Source organism: Pituophis catenifer, unplaced genomic scaffold, assembly GCF_029215685.1.
Source record: "Pituophis catenifer annectens isolate HBS135680 unplaced genomic scaffold, rPitCat1.0.hap2 SCAF_9, whole genome shotgun sequence".
Lineage (NCBI taxonomy): Eukaryota > Metazoa > Chordata > Lepidosauria > Squamata > Colubridae > Pituophis > Pituophis catenifer.
The window spans coordinates 20,362,193-20,382,090 of NW_027256889.1; the positions used below are offsets into that span (position 1 = coordinate 20,362,193).

The 19,898-nt window shown below is 43.9% G+C and overlaps 2 protein-coding genes across 2 annotated transcripts in view; one reads left to right on the top strand and one right to left on the bottom strand.

Annotated features, from left to right (window-relative positions):
- The window catches only part of TFAP2E (transcription factor AP-2 epsilon), a 62,081-nt gene extending 54,835 nt beyond the window's left edge, over positions 1–7,246 (top strand). Inside the window, exons 4-5 of the mRNA XM_070949248.1 lie at positions 5,292–5,433; positions 6,880–7,246. Of these exons, the coding sequence (XP_070805349.1) occupies positions 5,292–5,433; positions 6,880–7,168 (431 nt within the window). The 3' untranslated portion in view covers positions 7,169–7,246. The remainder of the gene's footprint in view (positions 1–5,291; positions 5,434–6,879) is intronic.
- A 9,675-nt stretch (positions 7,247–16,921) lies between these two features.
- Positions 16,922–19,898, bottom strand: part of PSMB2 (proteasome 20S subunit beta 2) — a 28,847-nt gene continuing 25,870 nt past the window's right edge. The window contains exons 5-6 of the mRNA XM_070949584.1: positions 19,281–19,330; positions 16,922–17,139 (exon numbers count right to left, since the gene is read on the bottom strand). Coding sequence (XP_070805685.1) covers positions 17,032–17,139; positions 19,281–19,330 — 158 coding nt within the window. The 3' untranslated portion in view covers positions 16,922–17,031. The remainder of the gene's footprint in view (positions 17,140–19,280; positions 19,331–19,898) is intronic.

Consider the following 19,898-nt stretch of genomic DNA (forward strand, 5'->3'; position numbering starts at 1 on the left):
TTGGTGAAATTGATCCAGCTTCAGGCATTGCTGTGGAAGTAATCGGAACGGATGGGCAATCGATCACACCCAGCTCCCAAACTCTGGTTAAGCAGACAGAGTTAATTCATCTTCCCTCCCCCTGCTGTGCTTCGGGTTAAGCCATCCATCCTATAATGTGTTAACCTACTTGCTGGCCTCGCTCTCTACCTCTCGGTGCGAGATCTGGGCCTCTCGCCAGTCCTTCTGAGCAGAATCAGCTATCAGGTCAGGGCACGAATCCTACAAGGTGCTAGCTCTCATGGTTATATGGGCTGATGCCTATCAATCTTGTGAGAAAGGCAGCCAATATAAGAAGGTGACCAGAGGTCTGGGGAGATCGATTCAAGTCCAACCACACAAGGAGACATCATTTCACTCAGTCCAGGCTACCTCACAAGACTGTTCTAAGGATAAAATGGAAGTGTAGAATAGAATAGAATAGAATAGAATAGAATAGAATAGAATAGAAGAGAATAGAAGAGAAGAGAAGAGAAGAGAAGAGAAGAGAAGAGAAGAGAAGAGAAGAGAAGAGAAGAGAAGAGAGAGAGAAGAGAAGAGAATTCTTTATTGGCCAAGTGTGATTGGACACACAAGGAATTTGTCTTTGGTGCATATGCTCTGAGTGTACATAAAAGAAAAGATACGTTCGTCAAGAATCATAAGGTACAACACTTAATGATAGTCACAGGGAACAAATAAGCAATCAAATCATATTAGGAAACAGTCAATATAAATCGTAAGGATACCAGCAACAAGGTTACAATCATAAGTGGGAGGAGATGGGTGATGGGAACGATGAGAAGATTAATAGTAGAGCAGACTTAGTAAATAGTTTGACAGTGTTGAGGGAATTATTTGTTTAGCAGAGTGATGGCGTTCGGGAAAAAACTGTTCTTGTGTCTAGTTGTTCTGGTGTGCAGGGCTCTATAGCGTCATTTTGAGGGTAGGAGTTGAAACAGTTTATGCTCAGGATGCAAGGGGTCTGTAGATATTTTCACATACATAGATACATAGATACATAGTGTACATAGAGAATACTCCATGCCAGTGGTTCTCAACCTTTTCTTCACCATGGGCCTTCTTTAAATACCTTTTCTGGCCACCGACCCCCAAGACCTAACTCAAGATTTAAATCATAACATTTTTTTCATATCTTCACGGACCGCCTGTAATGACATCGCGGCCACCCAGGAGTCTGCAGACCACAGGCTGAGAACCACTGATCTATACTGTGTACCACCTGGATCAATTGAAGGAAATGTGAGGTAGAAATACAACACGCACACATAAATACCTACACACACATACTACATACATATACCTACACAATCAGACACATGTATTCCTCAACTTACAACCAGTTGTTAGTGACGATTCAAGGTTCCAGCAGACCTACCTGGAAGGTTCTTACAACGCATATTTGAAGTTCCAATGGTTTGCTTAACAATCACAGCGATTCATGTAACCACCGCCACAAAAAAAATATGGTTAAATTGGTTCAGTCACATGACTGACCTGCTTTACAACTGTCACGAACTACAACCATAGGACAAAACTTGAGGGCTACCTATATATAAATCCATAGCTAGTATACTTGTGACAAAGACAGCATCGGCCTATGCATTTTTCCTTTGTAGAATACAAATAGCCAAATAAAAACAAAATAATGCAACATAATGAAATAAAATGTTAATAAATAATAACATGCAAATATAATAAAACAAAGAGATGCGGTGGCTCAGTGGTTAAGACGCTGAGCTTGTCGATAGAAAGGTCGGCAGTTCAGCGGTTCGAATCCCTAGTGCCGCGTAACGAGGTGAGCTCCCATTACTTGTCCCAGCTTCTGCCAACCTAGCAGTTCGAAAGCAGGTAAAAAAGGCAAGTAGAAAAATAGGGAATACTTTGGTGGGAAGGGAACAGCACTCCATGCACCTTTGGCGTTGAGTCATGCCGGCCACATGACCACGGAGATGTCTTCGGACAGCGCTGGCTCTTCGGCTTTGAAACGGAGATGAGCACCGCCCCCTAGAGTCAGGAACGACTAGCACATATGTGCAAGGGGAACCTTTACCTTTACCTATAATAAAATAATACCATCATAAAACAAAGTAAAATTTAAATATATAAAGTAAAAAAAACAAACAAATGATTAATAAAATAATATATAAATAGGATAATAAAATAGTAAAACAAAAATAATGAAATAAATTATAAATACCGTAAGTAAAAATAATAGCATAAGAAGCTTCAGTGGCATTACAGTATTGTCTTTTGTTTTAATTCTGCCACAGCAATAATAGCACTGAAAGTCAGTGGAAAGTTCAAACCAAATTCTCCTTTTCCAATCCTAACAACAGCAGCCCAATCTTCCTTCTTTGTCTTCCCCCAACTCTACGTCCTGATGGCTCTGCGGTGGTGGCCCTATTTATCTTGCCCCTCCCCCCACGGGGCATAATTTGACGAGATGCACCCCATCAACTCTTGACAACTAGCTCTGCTTTTTAGAATGATGGTCTATATTTATGCAGCGCATTTCATCCAAAATGGAGATCAGAAAGTGATGTTAGTCTATGGCAAAAAAACCTGACACGGAATCTGGTACCGGTAGCATCATATTTGTTTAATGATTTATGGTATCTGGTTCTCTAATTGAATCTAATTAAATTTATTTATCTAACCACCTGGAGTTGCCTTGGCAAAATGGGCAGCACAGAACTCTAGTAATAAATAAATACGTAATAATTTATATGACTGCTTATCTCATGCCTGGGACTTTGGGCAGCACACACAATTAAAACGCAAAGCTAAACAGCCAACATAATTCAAACACAACCTCCAAAAAACCAGTTGAAAACAGTTTTTTAAAAAAACAAAAACAATATTCGTCCAGACTAACCAATGTTGGTGTCTTCTACATTTAACCAGGTTGGTTAAAGCCGCAGCAGCTGTATTGGCTGAGTTAGTATAAACCTTGGTTAGCTTTTTTTGTGACTGAGTGGGTTGGGTCACTGCAGCTCCCAGTTGCTCTGGCCAGATGGACACTTACAGAAGGGGAGGGAATGACAAAAGTGTGAGTTGTGTTGTAAATTCCCCGCTCCTTTTGTGACATAACAGGCAGGACCTGGGTCATGACATCTTGACATGCCTCCTCTTATTATGACAAGAGTTCCTTTTAGTGCAGACGCTGATTACGGCCCAGTCTCCAAACCCTCTGGATCTCACTGGGCTGGGTGACACAGTGAGATGCCCTAGTGGCAGTTGTTGTGACCCAGGCCCATGTAAGTAATAGGAAAATCAGTCATTGAAAAAACAAACAAACTTTATTCGAACAGCTGAGAATTACTTCATTCCCAGCGTCGTTCAACTAAATTAAAGCAAATTCCTCCCAACACAAATTCCTCAGTCCTATCGCAAACCTTGGTCCAATTAGGCAAACTGCCAAAGGCCTTTCTTGGCAAACGTTCAGAAGTCACAGATACAAAAATAAATGCAAGACGTAGATGAAGAAGAAGACGAAGCTACCAATGTTGTTTTCTGGCAAAGCCCAAACGCCGTTGCTGGTCTGTTTTAAACCTTAGGGGTGGGGCCAATCATTTCTTGGCCCTACTCCCAAGTTGTCCTCTTTGCTTGAGCTGCTCTTGCCTTCTGGCAGCTCTTCTCATGCGTGCATTAGGAACAGGCTCCTCCTGTTCCTCTGCCTCTCTGCTGTAAGTCTCTGGAGGCTCCGGAGTCCGCACTTCACTCCCCGATGGCCCTGGCCCCATCTCTGCATCCAACACAAGGCCCTCATCCAGGCCTTCCCCAGCCTCCAGGACTAGCCCATGTTCTTCCTCAGCCTCATCGCTGTCTGACTCCGCTACCAGCTCCGCAGGCTGCTGGCGGACCACAACAGCAGTTTACGAAGCCTTGACTACTCTCACGCTTGAGTCTGAGATGCTGATGCTGTACAATTGATCTAATCAGTTAATTGGTTCAAATGCAGAAAATGGTAACAGGTAGTCCTTGACTTATAACCAGGGGTGGCTGCTGGGGGTTCACAGGGGTTCGGGAGAACCTCCAGCTAAGATTCTGTGCAGTTCGGAGAACCCCCAAATCCCACTCCTGGCTGACCCCGCCCGCCCCATCCCGCCCCTCCCAGGAATCCCCACGCGGCCTGTTTTAGATGCAGGTAAGTGGAGGGCATGCACGGAGGCTCGGGGAGGGCAAAAAACGGGCCTACCAGAAGTTCGGAAAGACCCTTTTCCAGTCTCCAGAGGACCTCCGGAGCCTGTGGAGGCCATTTTTGCCCTTCCAGAGGCTCGAGGAAAGCCTCCGGAGCCCGGGGAGGGCAAAAAAGCCCCCCTACCACTGTGGTGCAGGAGGCTGACTAGGCCACGCCCACACAGCAACCGGGCAAAGAACCCCTTGCTAAAATTTTTGAAGCCCACCCCTGCTTATAACCATTCATTTATTGACTGTTTGAAGTGGAACAACTTCAGAAGTTGAGGGTGCTCCATCACTGGGGGCTTTTAAGAAGAGACTGGACAGCCATTTGTCTGAAATGGTACAGGGCCTCCTGCTTGAGCAGGAGATCCGACTAGAAGACCTCTAAGGTCCCTTCCAATTCTGTTATTCTGTTTCAGTGGCACTGAAAAAAGGGGATTGATGACTCTTGCATCATCCCCAATTTGGATGCTTGGCAACTGGCATATATTTATGACGGTGGCAGTGTCCCAGCCGGGGTCATGTGATCACTTTTTGCTACCTTCTGACGAACGAAGTCAATGAGGAAGCCAGACTCACTTAACAACCATGTTACTCACTTAAAAGCTGCAGTGATTCACTCAACAACTGTGGCAAGAAAGGTCGTAAGATGAGGCAAAACTCACTTAGCAATGGAAATTCTGGTCCCAATTGTGGTCATACGTTGAGACTACCTGTGCCAGTGGTGGGTTTCAAATTTTTTTACTACCGGTTCTGTCGGTGTGGCTTTGGTGGGCATGGCATGGCTTGGTGAGCGTGGCAGGGGAAGGATACTGTAAAATCCCCATTCCCTCCCCACTCCAGGGGAAGGATACTGCAAAATCCCCATTTCCTCCCAATCAGCTGGGACTTGGGAGGCAGAGAATAGATGGGGGTGGGGCCAGTCAGAATTTTTACTACCGGTTCTCCGAACTACTCAAAATTTCAACTACCGGTTCTCCAGAACTGGTCAGAACCTGCTGAAACCCACCTCTGACCTGTACCATCCCAGCTTGATTTTCCTTCTTATGGGTGCTCTAATTTTCCAGGGGAGGCTGTTCATCTCGCTCGAGACTTTGGCTATGTGTGCGAAACAGAGTTCCCAGCCAAGGCAGCAGCGGAATATCTGTGCCGCCAGCACTCGGATCCCAGCGAGCTCCACGCCCGGAAAAACATGCTTTTAGCAACCAAGTAAGTAATAGGATCCCACCTGTGGTGGAAGGCAAGCTAGCATCAAAGTCAGCTTGAAGGATAACAGGCACGTTTTTGCAATTATGCATGATGACAGTGCAGAAAATCCAATAAGTGTTCATAGAAAGCTATATTATTTCTCACAATGGAAAAAAAAAACGGATGGGAAAAAGTAGATTTGGCGGAAAGTAAACTGTTTTAAACAAAGAAGATTTTATTCAGTCCTGTTTCCATTGGGGGATCACTTCTGGGTTTTTTTATACGCAAAATGGAAAAAAAAAAGGAAATATTGTTTGAAGATTGAATAATTGCGTAATTATAGAAATAGTTTATAGTAACTAAATGTAATACAAAAAGCTGAGGCTGTAAATCTAGTTACTATTTCACTCTGCTGTACTGGAAAGAGTCAGAAGTCAATGCTTCCCCCCACTTTCTTTCTTTTATCCTGCACCCCCTTTTTATTTTTATTTACATTTACATTTATAAATATAAATTTACATTTATAAAACACCTTCATAAAATATTGGGAATATTTCATGGAAGGATAGGAGTAGTTGCAGGTGGCAAATGATAAATATACAGACTTCTCCATGGCACTGATCATTAAAAATATAGGTAGTACTCCACCTAATCAAGTGGACAAGAAGGAATGGATGCCGCTTATCAAAGAGAGATCCAGTTTAGCATTAAGGAGAAATTTTATGTCAGTGAAATCAACAATGGATCAGTGGAATGGCTTGCTTTCAGAAGTTGTGGCTGCTCCATCCCTGGAGATGTTTAAGAAGAGACTGGACAGTCACTTGTCTGGATCTCCTAGGACAGTGATGGCTAACCTTTTTGCCGTCACGTGCCAAAAGTGGGTGGGAGCAGGGGAGGGTTCATGCGCGCATGTGCCCACACCTATAATGCAATGCCTCCCATGTGCCCTGCCCCCTGCGCATACATGCATCACCCCCACACTACCTCTCCCTTGTGCGACCCCCCATGCTCTCCCACCCCCCTGCGTGTGTGCACGACCCCCCCCTGTGCTCCCCTGTGCATGCGTGTGTGACCTCCCTCGGCCCATTTTGGACCTGGCAGGCCTCCCTGAAGCCTCTTGGGACCAAAAACAGGCCATGGGGGAGCGCTCTGCTTCCTCCTGTGCTTCGCCACCACCGACACATGCACACATGCCCCTCCTCGTGCATGCACCACGCCCCCTTGCCAGAGACCCAAAAATCAGCTGCCCAGCTGGAGGCACGCACATATGCGCAGAAGAGCTGAGCTAGGCGATGGCTTGTGTGCCAGCAGAGAGGGCTCTGCGTGCCACCTGTGGCACACGCGCCATAGGTTCGCCATCACGGTCCTAGGATCTCCTGCTTGAGCAGGGGGCTGGACTAGAAGACCTCCAAGGTCCCTTCCCGCTCTGTTCTGATTCTCTGTTCATTTCCCTTTTTCTCACTCCAGGCAAATCTGCAAAGAGTTTGCTGATATGATGGCTCAAGATCGCTCCCCTTTGGGAAACAGCCGCCCCACACTCATCTTGGAACCTGGCGTTCAAAGCTGCTTGACGCACTTCAGCTTAATCACCCATGGTTTTGGAGGGCCGGCGATCTGCGCGGCGCTCACCGCGTTCCAGAACTACTTGGTGGAGTCCCTCAAAGGGCTCGACAAAATGTTCATGAACAGCACGGGCAACGGTCACTCGGTTGGCGACTCCAAAACCTCAGAAAAGGATGTTAAGCATCGGAAATGACCCCTTCTGCAGGGTGTGACCCGCCACGTCTCCCCATCGGAGGGTTCCTTCCCATTTCCAGGACGTGAGAGACAGGAAGGTCCTTCAACACTCTTGGAAGTGTTGCGGAGGGTGGGAGGAAGGAGATGATCAACCTTCTTTCTCCTGCCAGGTTTTCCAAACTGTGACGGATGCATTTTTGAAACCAAGTCAGTGAAAAAGAGAAGATTGGAGAAGAAGAATGGGCGGAGCCAACCTCAGCACGAGGAGACATTAGTTAGTGGTTTGGGTTGACACCTCTGATTTTCCATAGGAGAGACTGGAAGCCTGGTTATATGTGCAATTATTTTGATGATTTTATGTCTTTCTTTGGAAAAGTCCATGCTCAGAAAAAAAGGTTGGGAGGTTCCAGGCAGCATTGCCAAGGAGAAAGCCAAGACAAAGAGGTCTTCAGGTAGAAAGTCTTTTCAGAATCAAGGCCTGTTTAGAGTCAAAGAGTACTGGATTTGGTTTTTTTTTTTTGACTCCTGCAACAGGCCTGGACATCTGCACCAGATAGAGAAGGCTCCATCAGCACTTCTTTTAATCATGATCTTACAAATCACCGTTCCGAAAGTTTGACATGGCTTTCCTTTGCTACAGTCTCATGGCGGAAAAAACTTCCCAGTTATACAATCTTGGAAAATGTTGTACAACTTTGTTTACCGATTTTTTTTGGGGTCCAGTTAGACCTCATGGTGGAGGTGCTGATAGAGCCACCTTTTGGTAGCCCCCACCTAGAGGTGGGTTTCAGCAGGTTCTGACCAGTTCTGGAGAACCGGTAACGGAAATTTTGAGTAGTTCGGAGAACAGGTAGTAAAAATTCTGACTGGCCCCGCCCCCGTCTATTCTCTGCCTCCCAGGTCTCAGCTGATTGGGAGGAAATGGGGATTTAACAGTATCCCTCCCCTGCCACGCCCACCAAGCCACGCCCACCAAGCCATGCCACGCCCACCAAACCACACCGACAGAACCAGTAGTAAAAAAATTTGAAACCCACCACTGCCCCCACCCCAACACTAAAGGGGAGAAAATCCCTGCTCTTAGGCATCCTCTCATCTATCAAAGTGTCATTTCAGCTTCTCCAGACTGACAGTGAGAGAGGTAGTCTAATCCAGCCTCCCATCCCAAGTTCTGAAACATTCGTCATGCTCTTAATATTAAATAACGGAATAATAAATTAATAATTGATTTGAAGCACAAGACTAGCCCTTGAAGGAGAGGCCAAACGGAACTTATAATGAAATCTGTATATATTTATTTATGTGTAATTAAATAAATAAAAAAAGTTTTAACATGTCCGGTGTGCATTATTTAAAATGATTTTAAGTTGGGATTTCTATGGGGTTTGGGGTTTGTTTTATTTTTGTTATGTTATGATGAAAAATATAAGTCAGTTCTTGCAATTTTCGGGAATAAGGTTTCGGAACGCACAACAGGGTAGCATGGATTACAGTTTGCAATGCAAATAAATTAAGAGACATTTCAGCACATTTGGTATTCTCCTTCCCCTTCCCACTCTCTGCCTTTTGTACTTCCTGTGGTTTCTCTGGAAAAGCTGCAATAGATGTATGAATTCCACGCAACAAAAATGTCACCGTTATTATCTGAATAAAATCTCTTTTTATTTACCACCATCTCCAGACCTGTACTTTGTTATGGCAGTAAATGGCGGGAGTGGAGGGGAGTGATTTCGGCTTTTGCCTGAAGTTTTAAGCCTATTCTAAGGCTTACGCAGCTGCTGTATGGCGTTTTCTACTTAATAACGGTGACACGGTGATTTGCTACAATTCAGCCGTGAGGCTGGAAAAGATCCTGGGGACATCAAAGCGAAGCAGTGGGGGGGGTGGGGGGGGAGAGTTGTTGTATGTGGTCCTGGGGCTTCTCGTGGCCCAACCCTAATGGAATTGTAAAAGTGCTGAGTCACAACTTCCCAAATGCAACCTAGATTGGCCAAAAGTGCCGCAGGGACCTGAGGTGCTTAAATGATGGGCACCATAACAAAGACCTTTGCCGTTAGCCATTGTGCCAACGGGAACAGGAGTGCCGGAAGATACATAGAGTTGGGGGAAAACAAAATAAAGACATCCCCTGATAATAAGCCCAATTGGGCTTTTGAGCGCATGGCAATAAGGCCAAGCGCTTATTTCAGGGTTCAAAAAAAATATGACAGGATCTTATTTTCAGGGAAACACGGTAGAAAGATCCTTCCTTCCCTCCCTCCCACTTTCTCTCCTTCCTTCCTCCCTTCCCTCTTCCTCCCTCTTTCTTCCCTCGCTCCCTTTCTCTCCTTCCTTCCTTGCTCCCTCCCTTCCCTCTCCCTCCCTCTTTCTTCCTTCCCACTGTCTCCCTTCCTTCCTTCCCTTGCTCCCTCCCTCTTCTTTTCTTCCCTCCCTCTTTCTCTCCTTCCTTCCTCCCTTGGTCTCTCCCTCCTTTCCCTCTCCCTCTTTCTTCCTTCCTTACTTCTTTCTCTCCCTTCCTTACTTCCTTCCTTTCCTTCTTTCCTCCTTCCCTCCCTTTCTCTCCTCCATCCCTTCCTTCCCCTTTCCTTCCTTCCTTCTTCTCCTCCCTCCCTCCTTCCTTTCCTCCCTTCCTCCCCCTTCCTTCCTTTCCTTCTTTCCTCCTTCCCTCCCTTTCTCTCCTCCATCCCTTCCTTCCCCTTTCCTTCCTTCCTTCTTCTCCTCCCTCCCTCCTTCCTTTCCTCCCTCTCTCCCCCTTCCTTCCTTCCTTTCCTTCTTTCCTCCTTCCCTCCCTTTCTCTCCTCCATCCCTTCCTTCCCCTTTCCTTCCTTCCTTCTTCTCCTCCCTCCCTCCTTCCTTTCCTCCCTCCCTCCCCCTTCCTTCCTTCCTTTCTTTCTTTCCTCCTTCCCTCCCTTTCTCTCCTCCATCCCTTCCTTCCCCTTTCCTTCCTTCCTTCTTCTCCTCCCTCCCTCCTTCCTTTCCTCCCTCCCTCCCCCTTCCTTCCTTCCTCTCCTTCTTTCCTCCTTCCCTCCCTTTCTCTCCTCCATCCCTTCCTTCCCCTTTCCTTCCTTCCTTCTTCTCCTCCCTCCCTCCCCCTTCCTTCCTTCCTTTCCTTCTTTCCTCCTTCCCTCCCTTTCTCTCCTCCATCCCTTCCTTCCCCTTCTTTACTTCCTTCCTTCTCCTCCCTCCCTCCCTCCCCCTTCCTTCCTTCCTTCCTTCCTTCCTTCCTTCCTTCCCTCCCTCCCTCCCTCCCTCCCTCCCTTCACCAGAGGGTCTCTCTCCATGAATCATCTAAAAGCTATTGTGTTGTAGAGTGGAATAGAAGTGATGGGAATATAAATACAAGTAAATGTCAAAGTACAGGTAAGCTCTCATTTGGTGACTGTCCCACTGAGTGACCATTTGCAGTTATGCCAGTGATGAATAAAGTAAGCAATCCTGGCATTTACAACCATTGTAAGTCCACAAAGCAAAAGAAAGCTGAAGATTGTAAGCATGGTCACAGTTTCACTAGTAACCACTTCACTTAATGCCCGAATTGCCAGTCCCAAGTGGGGTTGCTAAATGAGGATGACCCGTACATTAGGAATAAAATTAAATTTAAATGCAACAATAAGATGCTGCCATAACGCTGCTAGAAAACTAAATACTTGAAATTAATCATTATAGAGTTATAATACTGCAAGGTATAAAAGTTAGCTATAGGAAAAATGACTTTGATTTGTACAACATAAACCCCTTGTTCTTTTTTTTTTTTTTTGGAATTTTTTTTTTTTAAACACAAACATAAAACACATCTTTTCCAAAACGAAGCATTGATCCGGTCACAAATTAGTACAAATCACTAACAATTCTTAACTTCCAATTAACCCAACTTAATATTTTATACAGTTATTTCTCTAAATTCTATCAATTATGCCATTACCCCCAAAAACCTGTTACTTAAATCTTAGATCCTAACCAAATTATCATTCCATTTTTCTCTTCCTTTTTGCTTAGATGGATATATTTTAACAATCTAAATCATTACAGTTATTATAAACATTTAAAAAAATATTTTGATTTTACTACGGGTCACTTTAGTGACTGAAATTAAAACAGCCCCTCGAAACTTATGACCCACTTGTGAAGTTCTGATGGTCACTCCCTGCTCCCACAGTCCCAAGGCGCTTAGCAACCAGGCCACATTTATGGCCATTTGCAATGTCCCAGTCATATGACCGCAATTTACGACATTTTTGCAAAAACAAAAACAAAAACAACCAACCCCAATATTTACTTCTGACTATCGGCAGAAACACCCCATAGCAAACAAAGTTCACTTAACAACCGCTACCAAAAAAGAAGGGTCATCAAAATCTGATCACATGGGTGATTCACTTTACGACTTTATGATTGTCTCCATTATAGTTGTGAGTTAAAAAACTATCTGGAATGGATTTATTCTCACAAGGCGCTGAGCGCAGCTCAGTTGTAATGAGCGTGCGATGTCTTAGGTGTGCAAACGCCCATGCGCACAACCTACGCTCGCAAGCTGTGCAAATCCAGATGGTTGATTTAGAAGAGAGCCAGCTTCCTCTCCTGGTTGTCTCCGTGTCCCACCAGCGGGTTCTGATCCTAGTTGTGATGCCCCCCACACCTCCATCCTCAGCCCCGTTAAGGCATTGCAGCAAATGGAGCCATCTTCAAAAATGGAAAACGACGTTCTGAGCCATTTGGTCCAACGCTAATGTGCTATTAAGTAGTTATCCAATAAGTGCATTCGTGTAGCTTAACTGGAGCCAGCTGCCCAGAGGAAGGGAGGAAACTCTTGAATGTCAATGCGAGGGTTGACTTCCCCCCCCTCCTCTTGTTTTTAAATAAAAAGGCCCATTCTGGGATTACAAGTATTTGCCACTTCCGGAGTGGCTAATTTCATTAACCAAGATTTGGACAAGGCTTGTTTCAGCCTCTGTATCAAAAAAACTTTCCTGACCTGGAATCCAGGGCAGGTCTGTGGCTGAGGGAGGGGATGGGTGGGAAGGACAGAGGGCTGGGGAGGGGGGGGCTAATCTGAAGGGCAGGTTGGTGCCTTGGGGGTTATTCAAGACACTGCTTCCTTGAACGATCGGTTTTCATCAATAAAGAGCATTTTTCTTGGACTTTTAACTTGCAGTTGTAGATTTAAAAAAATATCTCAGCTGCATTTTATCCCATTGGGTCCTAACAACCAAATTCACCCCACGAGGCAGAAAAGGAAGAACGTATTTTATCCTGGGGTTCCTCTTCCCCAAAGATCTGTTTCAGGACTGATGTTTTGAACTTTCTTCCAAACAACACATAGTCCTTGAGTTACAACTGTAATTGAGCCTCCAAGTCATGGCAGTCATTAAGCAGGGAATCACATGACTGTGCCTTTATGACCCCCTTTTTTTTGCAGTGGTGGTTAACTGAATGCCACAATTGCTAAGTGAACCCTAAGGGCCGTATAAAAATCAAATCAAATAAATAAATAAATAAATAAAACCCATTATTTTCTATGGGCAGGGTTGTTGTTTTTTTTTTGGCCGGAAACCAGATGTTGTAAATTGCGATCATGTAATTATGGAACGCTGCAAATGGCTGTAAATGTGGGCTGGTAGCCATTAGCACCCAAAAGAATAGAATAGAATAGAATAGAATAGAATAGAATAGAATAGAATAGAATAGAATAGAATAGAATAGAATAGAATAGAATAGAATAGAATAGAATAGAATTCTTTATTGGCCAAGTATGATTGGACACACAAGGAATTTGTCTTTGGTGCATATGCTCTCAGTGTACATAAAAGAAAAGATACATTCGTCAAGAATCATACGGTATAACACTTAAGGATAGTCATAGGGTACAAATAAGCAATCAAATCATATTAGGAAACAGTCAATATAAATTGTAAGGATACCAGCAACAAGGTTACAGTCATGCAGTCGTAAGTTGGAGGAGATGGGTGGTAGGAACGATGAGAAGATTAATAGTAGTGCAGAGTTAGTAAATAGTTGACGGTGTTGAGGGAATTATTTGTTTAGCAGAGTGATGGCGTTTGGGAAAAAACTATTCTTGTGTCTAGTTGTTCTGGTGTGCAGTGCTCTATAGCTTCGTTTTGAGGGTAGGAGTTGAAACAATTTTATGTCCAGGATGCGAGGGGTCTGTAAATATTTTCACAGCCCTCTTTTTGACTCGTGCAGTATACGGGTCCTCCATGGAAGACAGATTGGTAGCCATTGTTTTTTCTGCAGTTCTAATGATCCTCTGAAGTCTGTGTCTGTCTTGTTGGGTTGCAGAGCCAAACCAGACAGTTATGGAGGTGCAGATGACAGACTCAATAATTCCTCTGTAGAACCGTATCAGCAGCTCCTTGGGCAGTTTGAGCTTCCTGAGTTGGCGCAGAAAGAACATTCTTTGTTGTGCTTTTTTGATGACGTTTTTGATGTTAGGTGTCCATTTTAGGTCTTGAGATATGATAGAACCTAGAAATTTGAAGATCTGGGGTCACTTCACTGAGGGTAGTTGTCAGAACTTCAAATCCGAGTCATCCTTTTTTCAGGTTCTGTTGCCACTTTAAATGGTCATTAAGTGTTGTCAGGTGAGGATTCCTTGCAGAGGGTGAATGGCGAGAGGCTCGTCAGGAGTTCAAGGGGATCCCTCCACGGTGATGGAGCTCTAAATTGGCAGCTGCCGTTTCACACGAGCCAATGCAAAGCAAGATACGGTGGTACAAAAAAAGCCAAATTTTGCCTATATGCAAATGCAAATTGATTTGCCAGAGAAGGGAGCTTTGCAGAGGAGAAGTAGGCAGAGAACTCGCCCCCCTCCCACCCCCGGATTTATTAGGAATGGGAATGAAGATAATATCACGGAGCACATTAGGAAGATTCATTAGGAACATTCAATATTGTAGTCAGGGGAAAAGATTGATCTTTTTTTTTTTTCAAAGATGGCCAAGGGAGACCATTAGAGAAGTGCAGTCTGTTTAAAAAATATGCATGGTGTGTGGAAATTGCAATCCAAGACCAACAACAGATTTTATCTAACGCTATGGCTGGCTGGGGAATTCTGGGAGTTGAAGTTGCCATGGTTGTCCACTCCAATCTAATACATTGTGAAACTATGAGATGTACTGTCCTCTGAACGAGCGGATGTCCAGGAATTTAAGGTAAATTGCAAAAGGAGGACAGACAGCATCAGATTCTCAATGGCTTCTAGTTTTAAGGACTGTTTGCTACTTCCTGAATTAAAGGCACACCTTCCCTGGAAAATTAGCAGGTGGGGACAAGGGTGTCCATAGAGGATGGATGTTGAGACGGTACGACTGACATGCCATGAACTGCCCTTCTCAAGCTTCTGAAAGGTATGCCCAAAACTTCACAACACACAAAAACTCAACTAGAGCAACTTTAGAGTTGCTTTGTGAAGTGAGGTGAGTGGCGTATAAATTTAATATAAACAAATAGAATAAACTTAATTCTTTTTTGCTCGGGTCCAATATTGGCAATTGCTCCTTCTTGAAACCTTGGGAGTGGGAAAGCTTCTGCTGCATATACAACTCAGTTCAATTACAAATGGCAGTTATTTATTTCCTGTGTTTTGCCTGTAGCTGTTTCTCTTTTTGTTCAAAACATGCACACAAAAGGTTGAATTGATCAGGAGAATGGAAGAGAAGGGTCTTAATAAAAAAAATCAAGTGAAATTCAAGTATAACTTGAAGCTTGATTTTTTTTCCCCCGCTCAAAAATAATAGGATAAAGTAAAATAAAATGGTATTCTATTTACATAAATGGCTTGGGAGAACTGGGCAATTCTTTGTCTGCACCTTAATGCAGGAACATTATTTTTTTTAAAAAAATTTCCCCGAGCTTGCAACTCTGCCTTTTCCCAACGTAACATATCCCCATATCTATAGTCAGAGGGGATTTCATAGTTGGTCCGTTGCCCTGAGGCAAAACATATGTTCCATTCTAATCCAACTCCACCAGGCTGTTTGGGGGTGAAATCATTAATATACATAAAACTATCACCTGCCTGTAGGGAAGGACCAGCTATGAAACAAACACACCCATTTATACACACAGGATGCCGATCCAATTTAACAGTGGCAATTCTCTGTGCAACACACGTTTTACTTTAAAAAAAAAAAAAGTGCACCAATTTGCTTTTCGCTTGCCTCTGATCTGCAACAAAGATCATCTTGACTTGCAGCTCTGTTAAATACATTTTCTGCCCGATATTTAACGAACAGAAAGCATGACCAAAAAACTCAGTGTCATCCAAGCATCTGTGATTTCTGGCTGATGACAAAATACCCAGAAAGCCACCGGGATCTGTGGTGAAATTAATTAAAAGGCTGATTAAAGGAGCGGCATTTAATTCAAGGTGAAAAGGAGAGGATTGGAACAGCGTTGGAAATTGGTCATCTTTGCTGTTTTGGTTTAGGAAGAACTGCCAGTTATAATATCAGTGACCACTCTTGAGATATTTGGGAGTCAGACTCCCAGCATTCCCTGACAGTGAGTAGAAAGGACAAAGGAAAACAAGAATCTTGTCACACTTTCAAGACCAAACAACTGAAGGCAGAAAATGTTGACTTAAAAGAAAAACTTGAATTTAGTGCGTCTACTTCTAATTACACCATCCAGAGTTGCTTCTGCTGAGGGGTGGCTATGTAGATTAGATAGAGAGATGATAAAGATAAAGATAGATAGAATAGATGGATGATGAATGATAGATGGATGAATAGGACAGGATAGGATATAGAATAGATAGGATTCACATACCCCAAGACAATGGCTGGGTTTATAAAATGTACCGAAAACAACTATTGTAGCATTTTCTGTCAATTTAGCCTCAATGTCTAATGTTGTATAGTAATGTACTACAATATACTGTATACAGTATCCATGTTTCTCAACCTTAGTAATTTTAAGATGTGTAGCTTTTAATTCCCAGAATTGGCTGGGAAATTCTGGGAGCTAAAGTCCATCCATCTTGAAGTTGCTGAGTTTGACAAACACTGATTTAGGGGCATGGTGAGCCAGATGGATTGGTGCCTGTTTCTGTTGTTGAGTTCACAGTAGCTACAAATGGTTATTCTGCAGGGGTGGGTTCTACTTACCTTTACTACCGGTTCGCAATGGGATCGCGCACGCGCCTTGCTTCTGTGCATGCGAAGCTTCTGCGCATGCGCAGATCGCCGATAATGACATCTGGGGCAGTGGGTGGGGCCTCCTGCCGGTTTTACTAGTGGTTCTTATGAACCAGTCTGAACCGGGGGCAACCCACCACTGTTACTCTGTGTCTGTACCCGAGCAATTGTAGTTTGATGAACAAGGCTCTAATGCAGGGGTATCAAACTGGCTGCCCGCGGCCCGGATGAATCACATGCAGGCCACGCCCACGGCATCTCCGCGAAGGGGAAAAACGCCGTGAAACATCACATGACGGAGCAAGTTTGACACCCGTGCTTTAATGGGAGATACAAACCAATTTGAATAAGGGAGCTTTGTTTACTTCTATTTCATGGAAACTTAATCCACAGTTAAATGGATTTTAAAATTTTTAAAGCTATTTTAAATTTTTAAACAAATTTTAAAACTTTATTTTTTTAAAAAAACCAGCAACTACAGATAGGCCAATAGCTTGCACTCTCTCTCTCTCACACACACACACAAACAAACACACACATTGACCAAACCCCTGCATGAGAAACCATTCCAAAAAACCTTGCAAAAGTAGTTAAAAAGTAGGGGGGGGGAAGCACCATGAAAGATTAAATCTTTATTTGCCTTTGGAAACAGAATGAAAGATGTTCTGGTTTTCCAAGTAGTACAAAAAGGAAATCGGAGACTGCAAAGGGAGAAGAGCCTGGACGCTCAGGCCACTGATTTCAGGAGCGGGACATCGGTCACTTCGTGGATACCATCTTTATCGATAAACCGGGCGTTGAAAGAAGGCAAGTTCAAGATGAAGCGTTTTTGGATCTGTGAGAGGGAGAGAAACTCATTTGTTTCAGCATTTGCAGCTAATCAGGTTAAGATCTTTATTATTTCTCAGGAGCCTCTTTGTTTCTTTGCCCCACTGATGCCCTAAACCCCCCAGTAAACCCATCTATTAAAACTGTCCTCCATCCTTGCTTTGACAGTTAAGAAACTCAGCAGGTTAGAATCAAATTGCAAACATGGAGAGGAGGAAGAACAGAGGTTTCCCACCGCCATCCCCAACTAGGGCTGGGAATTCTGGGAATTGCTGTCCCAAGATATCTGGAGCATGCTCAGTCAAGGAAAGTTGCTTTTCTTTTAAACAAAGACCCATAAAACATTCACAGGGGAGTGCAATGAAGGTGTGAGTCAAAGAGCCATCCTTTACACAGAATTGAGGGCTTTTAAATGGAAAATCACACCGCTGACCCTGCAAATCTCAGCCTGACTGAGAACTGCAAAAAAAAAAAGAGATATCTTTTTAAGAATCGAGCCGAGGTGGCGCAGTGGTTAGAGTGCAGTACTGCAGCTGCTTCAGCTGACTGCTAGTTCAGCAGATCAAATCTCACCGGCTCAAGGTTGACTCAGCCTTCCATCCTTCCGAGGTGGGTAAAATGAGGACCCAGATTGTTGGGGGCAATATGATATTTAGTATACTGTCTTTGGTGTAAGCCGCCCAGAGTCCTCGGAGAGTGGGCGACATAGAAATATGAATAATAAAATAAATAAATAAATAATTTTTTTTAAAAAGGTCTTATTTTATATTTCACAGACAGCATATTTGTATGGCCCATATTTAAGCATCTGTGAAATTAAAGTCAGCTTGAACCTATCAGGGGAATGAATCCAGAAAAGGGGCCAGGTTTCATCTCCTCACAAATTAAGAAAAGTACTTTGAAAATTCTGTTTAAGCAGCATAAGGGGCATAAAACAAACTCAGTCTCCTCTTATGAATGTCGGAGAAGTTATGGTAGTCAGCACAGAGAATTACATTCCATGTGCATCTTTAATGCCCGGCGGTAAAAATGTATCCTGCAAATTATATTAAAACGCTGGAGTACGATGTATTGTCCTCTCTGCAATGCTGATGGTAAAGAGAACAAGGAATTTACCTCTTTTCAGATGGAGGAATGATGCACAATTTGAAACTGAACAAAGTGCCTTCACTTCTAAATTTGGTCAGTGTTTCTCAACCTTGGCAACTTTCAGATCTGTGGGCTTCAACCCCCCTGGCTGGCTGAGGAATTCTGGGAGTTGAAGTCCACACATTTGAAAGTTGCCAAAGTTGAGAAACACTGACGTAGACAGTAAAATTGGCGGAGAAACTTACTTATAAACTGAAGTGGATCAAACGGATCAGAAGAGAAACAGGGCAATTTTAACATGACAAGCTTATTTCGTGTCAAAGTAAAGAATTGTTACATCAACCACCAGATTCAACAGCGTATACTATGAGAAAATACTTTCTGAACCAATTAACAAAATATGCAAGAAAGAAAAAAGAGTGACAGCAGCTACTGGACCAGTTTTATACTGAGAAGGCAGCTGGGATTTTCCTAGTCCTGATGGCATTTTAGGAGGCTCTCAATAGCAACCAGAAAATTTCACCTTCAGCCAGAGAATTCTGATTCTTAGTAATGTCACATAGCAATGGGCAGCATAAAAAGGTAAACAAATAAATGTAAATAAGTAAATACTTTCTCATGAACAAACTTCCCCCAAATCCTGCTTATTAAGTGTGCACCCCCCCACCCCCATTTTTAGGGAAAATGATCACATCACTGAACATAAGAATGAAACAGGCAAAACTCTTGGCCAAAAGAGGCCGAGGGGCAGGCAATTAGCATGAAATATAGCAAGAGCTGTTTCTTTTCCCCTCTTTTTTTAAAAAAGAAAATGTGGAGTTTTGAATCTGGAAGACGTGAAGAGAATGAAGATCAGGAAGAAAAAAAAAAGTTTCTTCTCTGGTAGCCAATTCCACATCTGGCTGCCTTAGAGAGATTCCTCCTACCGGCAAGAATATTTTTTTCCGGGGGAGGGGGAAAGGGGATGAGAATTCAGGAGCAGAAGAGGGGCAAAAGCCCTGGCTAAACAAAGGGAAGCAAATACTGCATTGGTTTCCTGGGCTGAGGCAGGTCACTCACCTCCTCCAGACATTTTTTGAGAACTTCTATTGCTTCTTCACGGGTGATACCTGAAGGAAGAAAGGAGAGGCCGGCAGACAGCTTTAATTAGTGGCTGAGTCTAGGAGCCCCCTCCCCCTCCGAAAAAACCCTCTTTCATGAAGTTCGAACAGCCTTTCAGTGGTGCACAAAGGAATTGGAAGTCCCGTTCCCAGCTCGGAGAAAACTCATTCCACATGTAAGGACGATCACCTGTGCCCCAGCTCTGTGGCCCAACGAGGCGTCCAAAATCGATTTGTTCTGCATTAATGGGAAACCCGGCAGAATTCTGCCTCCCACGGCCAGGGGCTCGGAGAGACCGGGCACCACGGCCTTCTTGAGCTTATTATGGCTTTAAATGAGCTCCATCTGTCCATGCTTGGCTGCGAATCCCTCAAGGGAGCGAGGAGGTGTTCCTCCGCAGACTTTTAGTGCTTCGCTCCCTGTTGGGCGTTGGGTTTTTAACAATGGAAGTGGCACGTGTGCAGAGTGCCTCAGCTATTCTTACATTTCAGAGGAAAGCTTCGTCCATGCTGAGAACAACAAAGTGGGACAAAAATATGGGAGAAGGCAGGGGGTGGGGAGGAGGAGGGCATAATT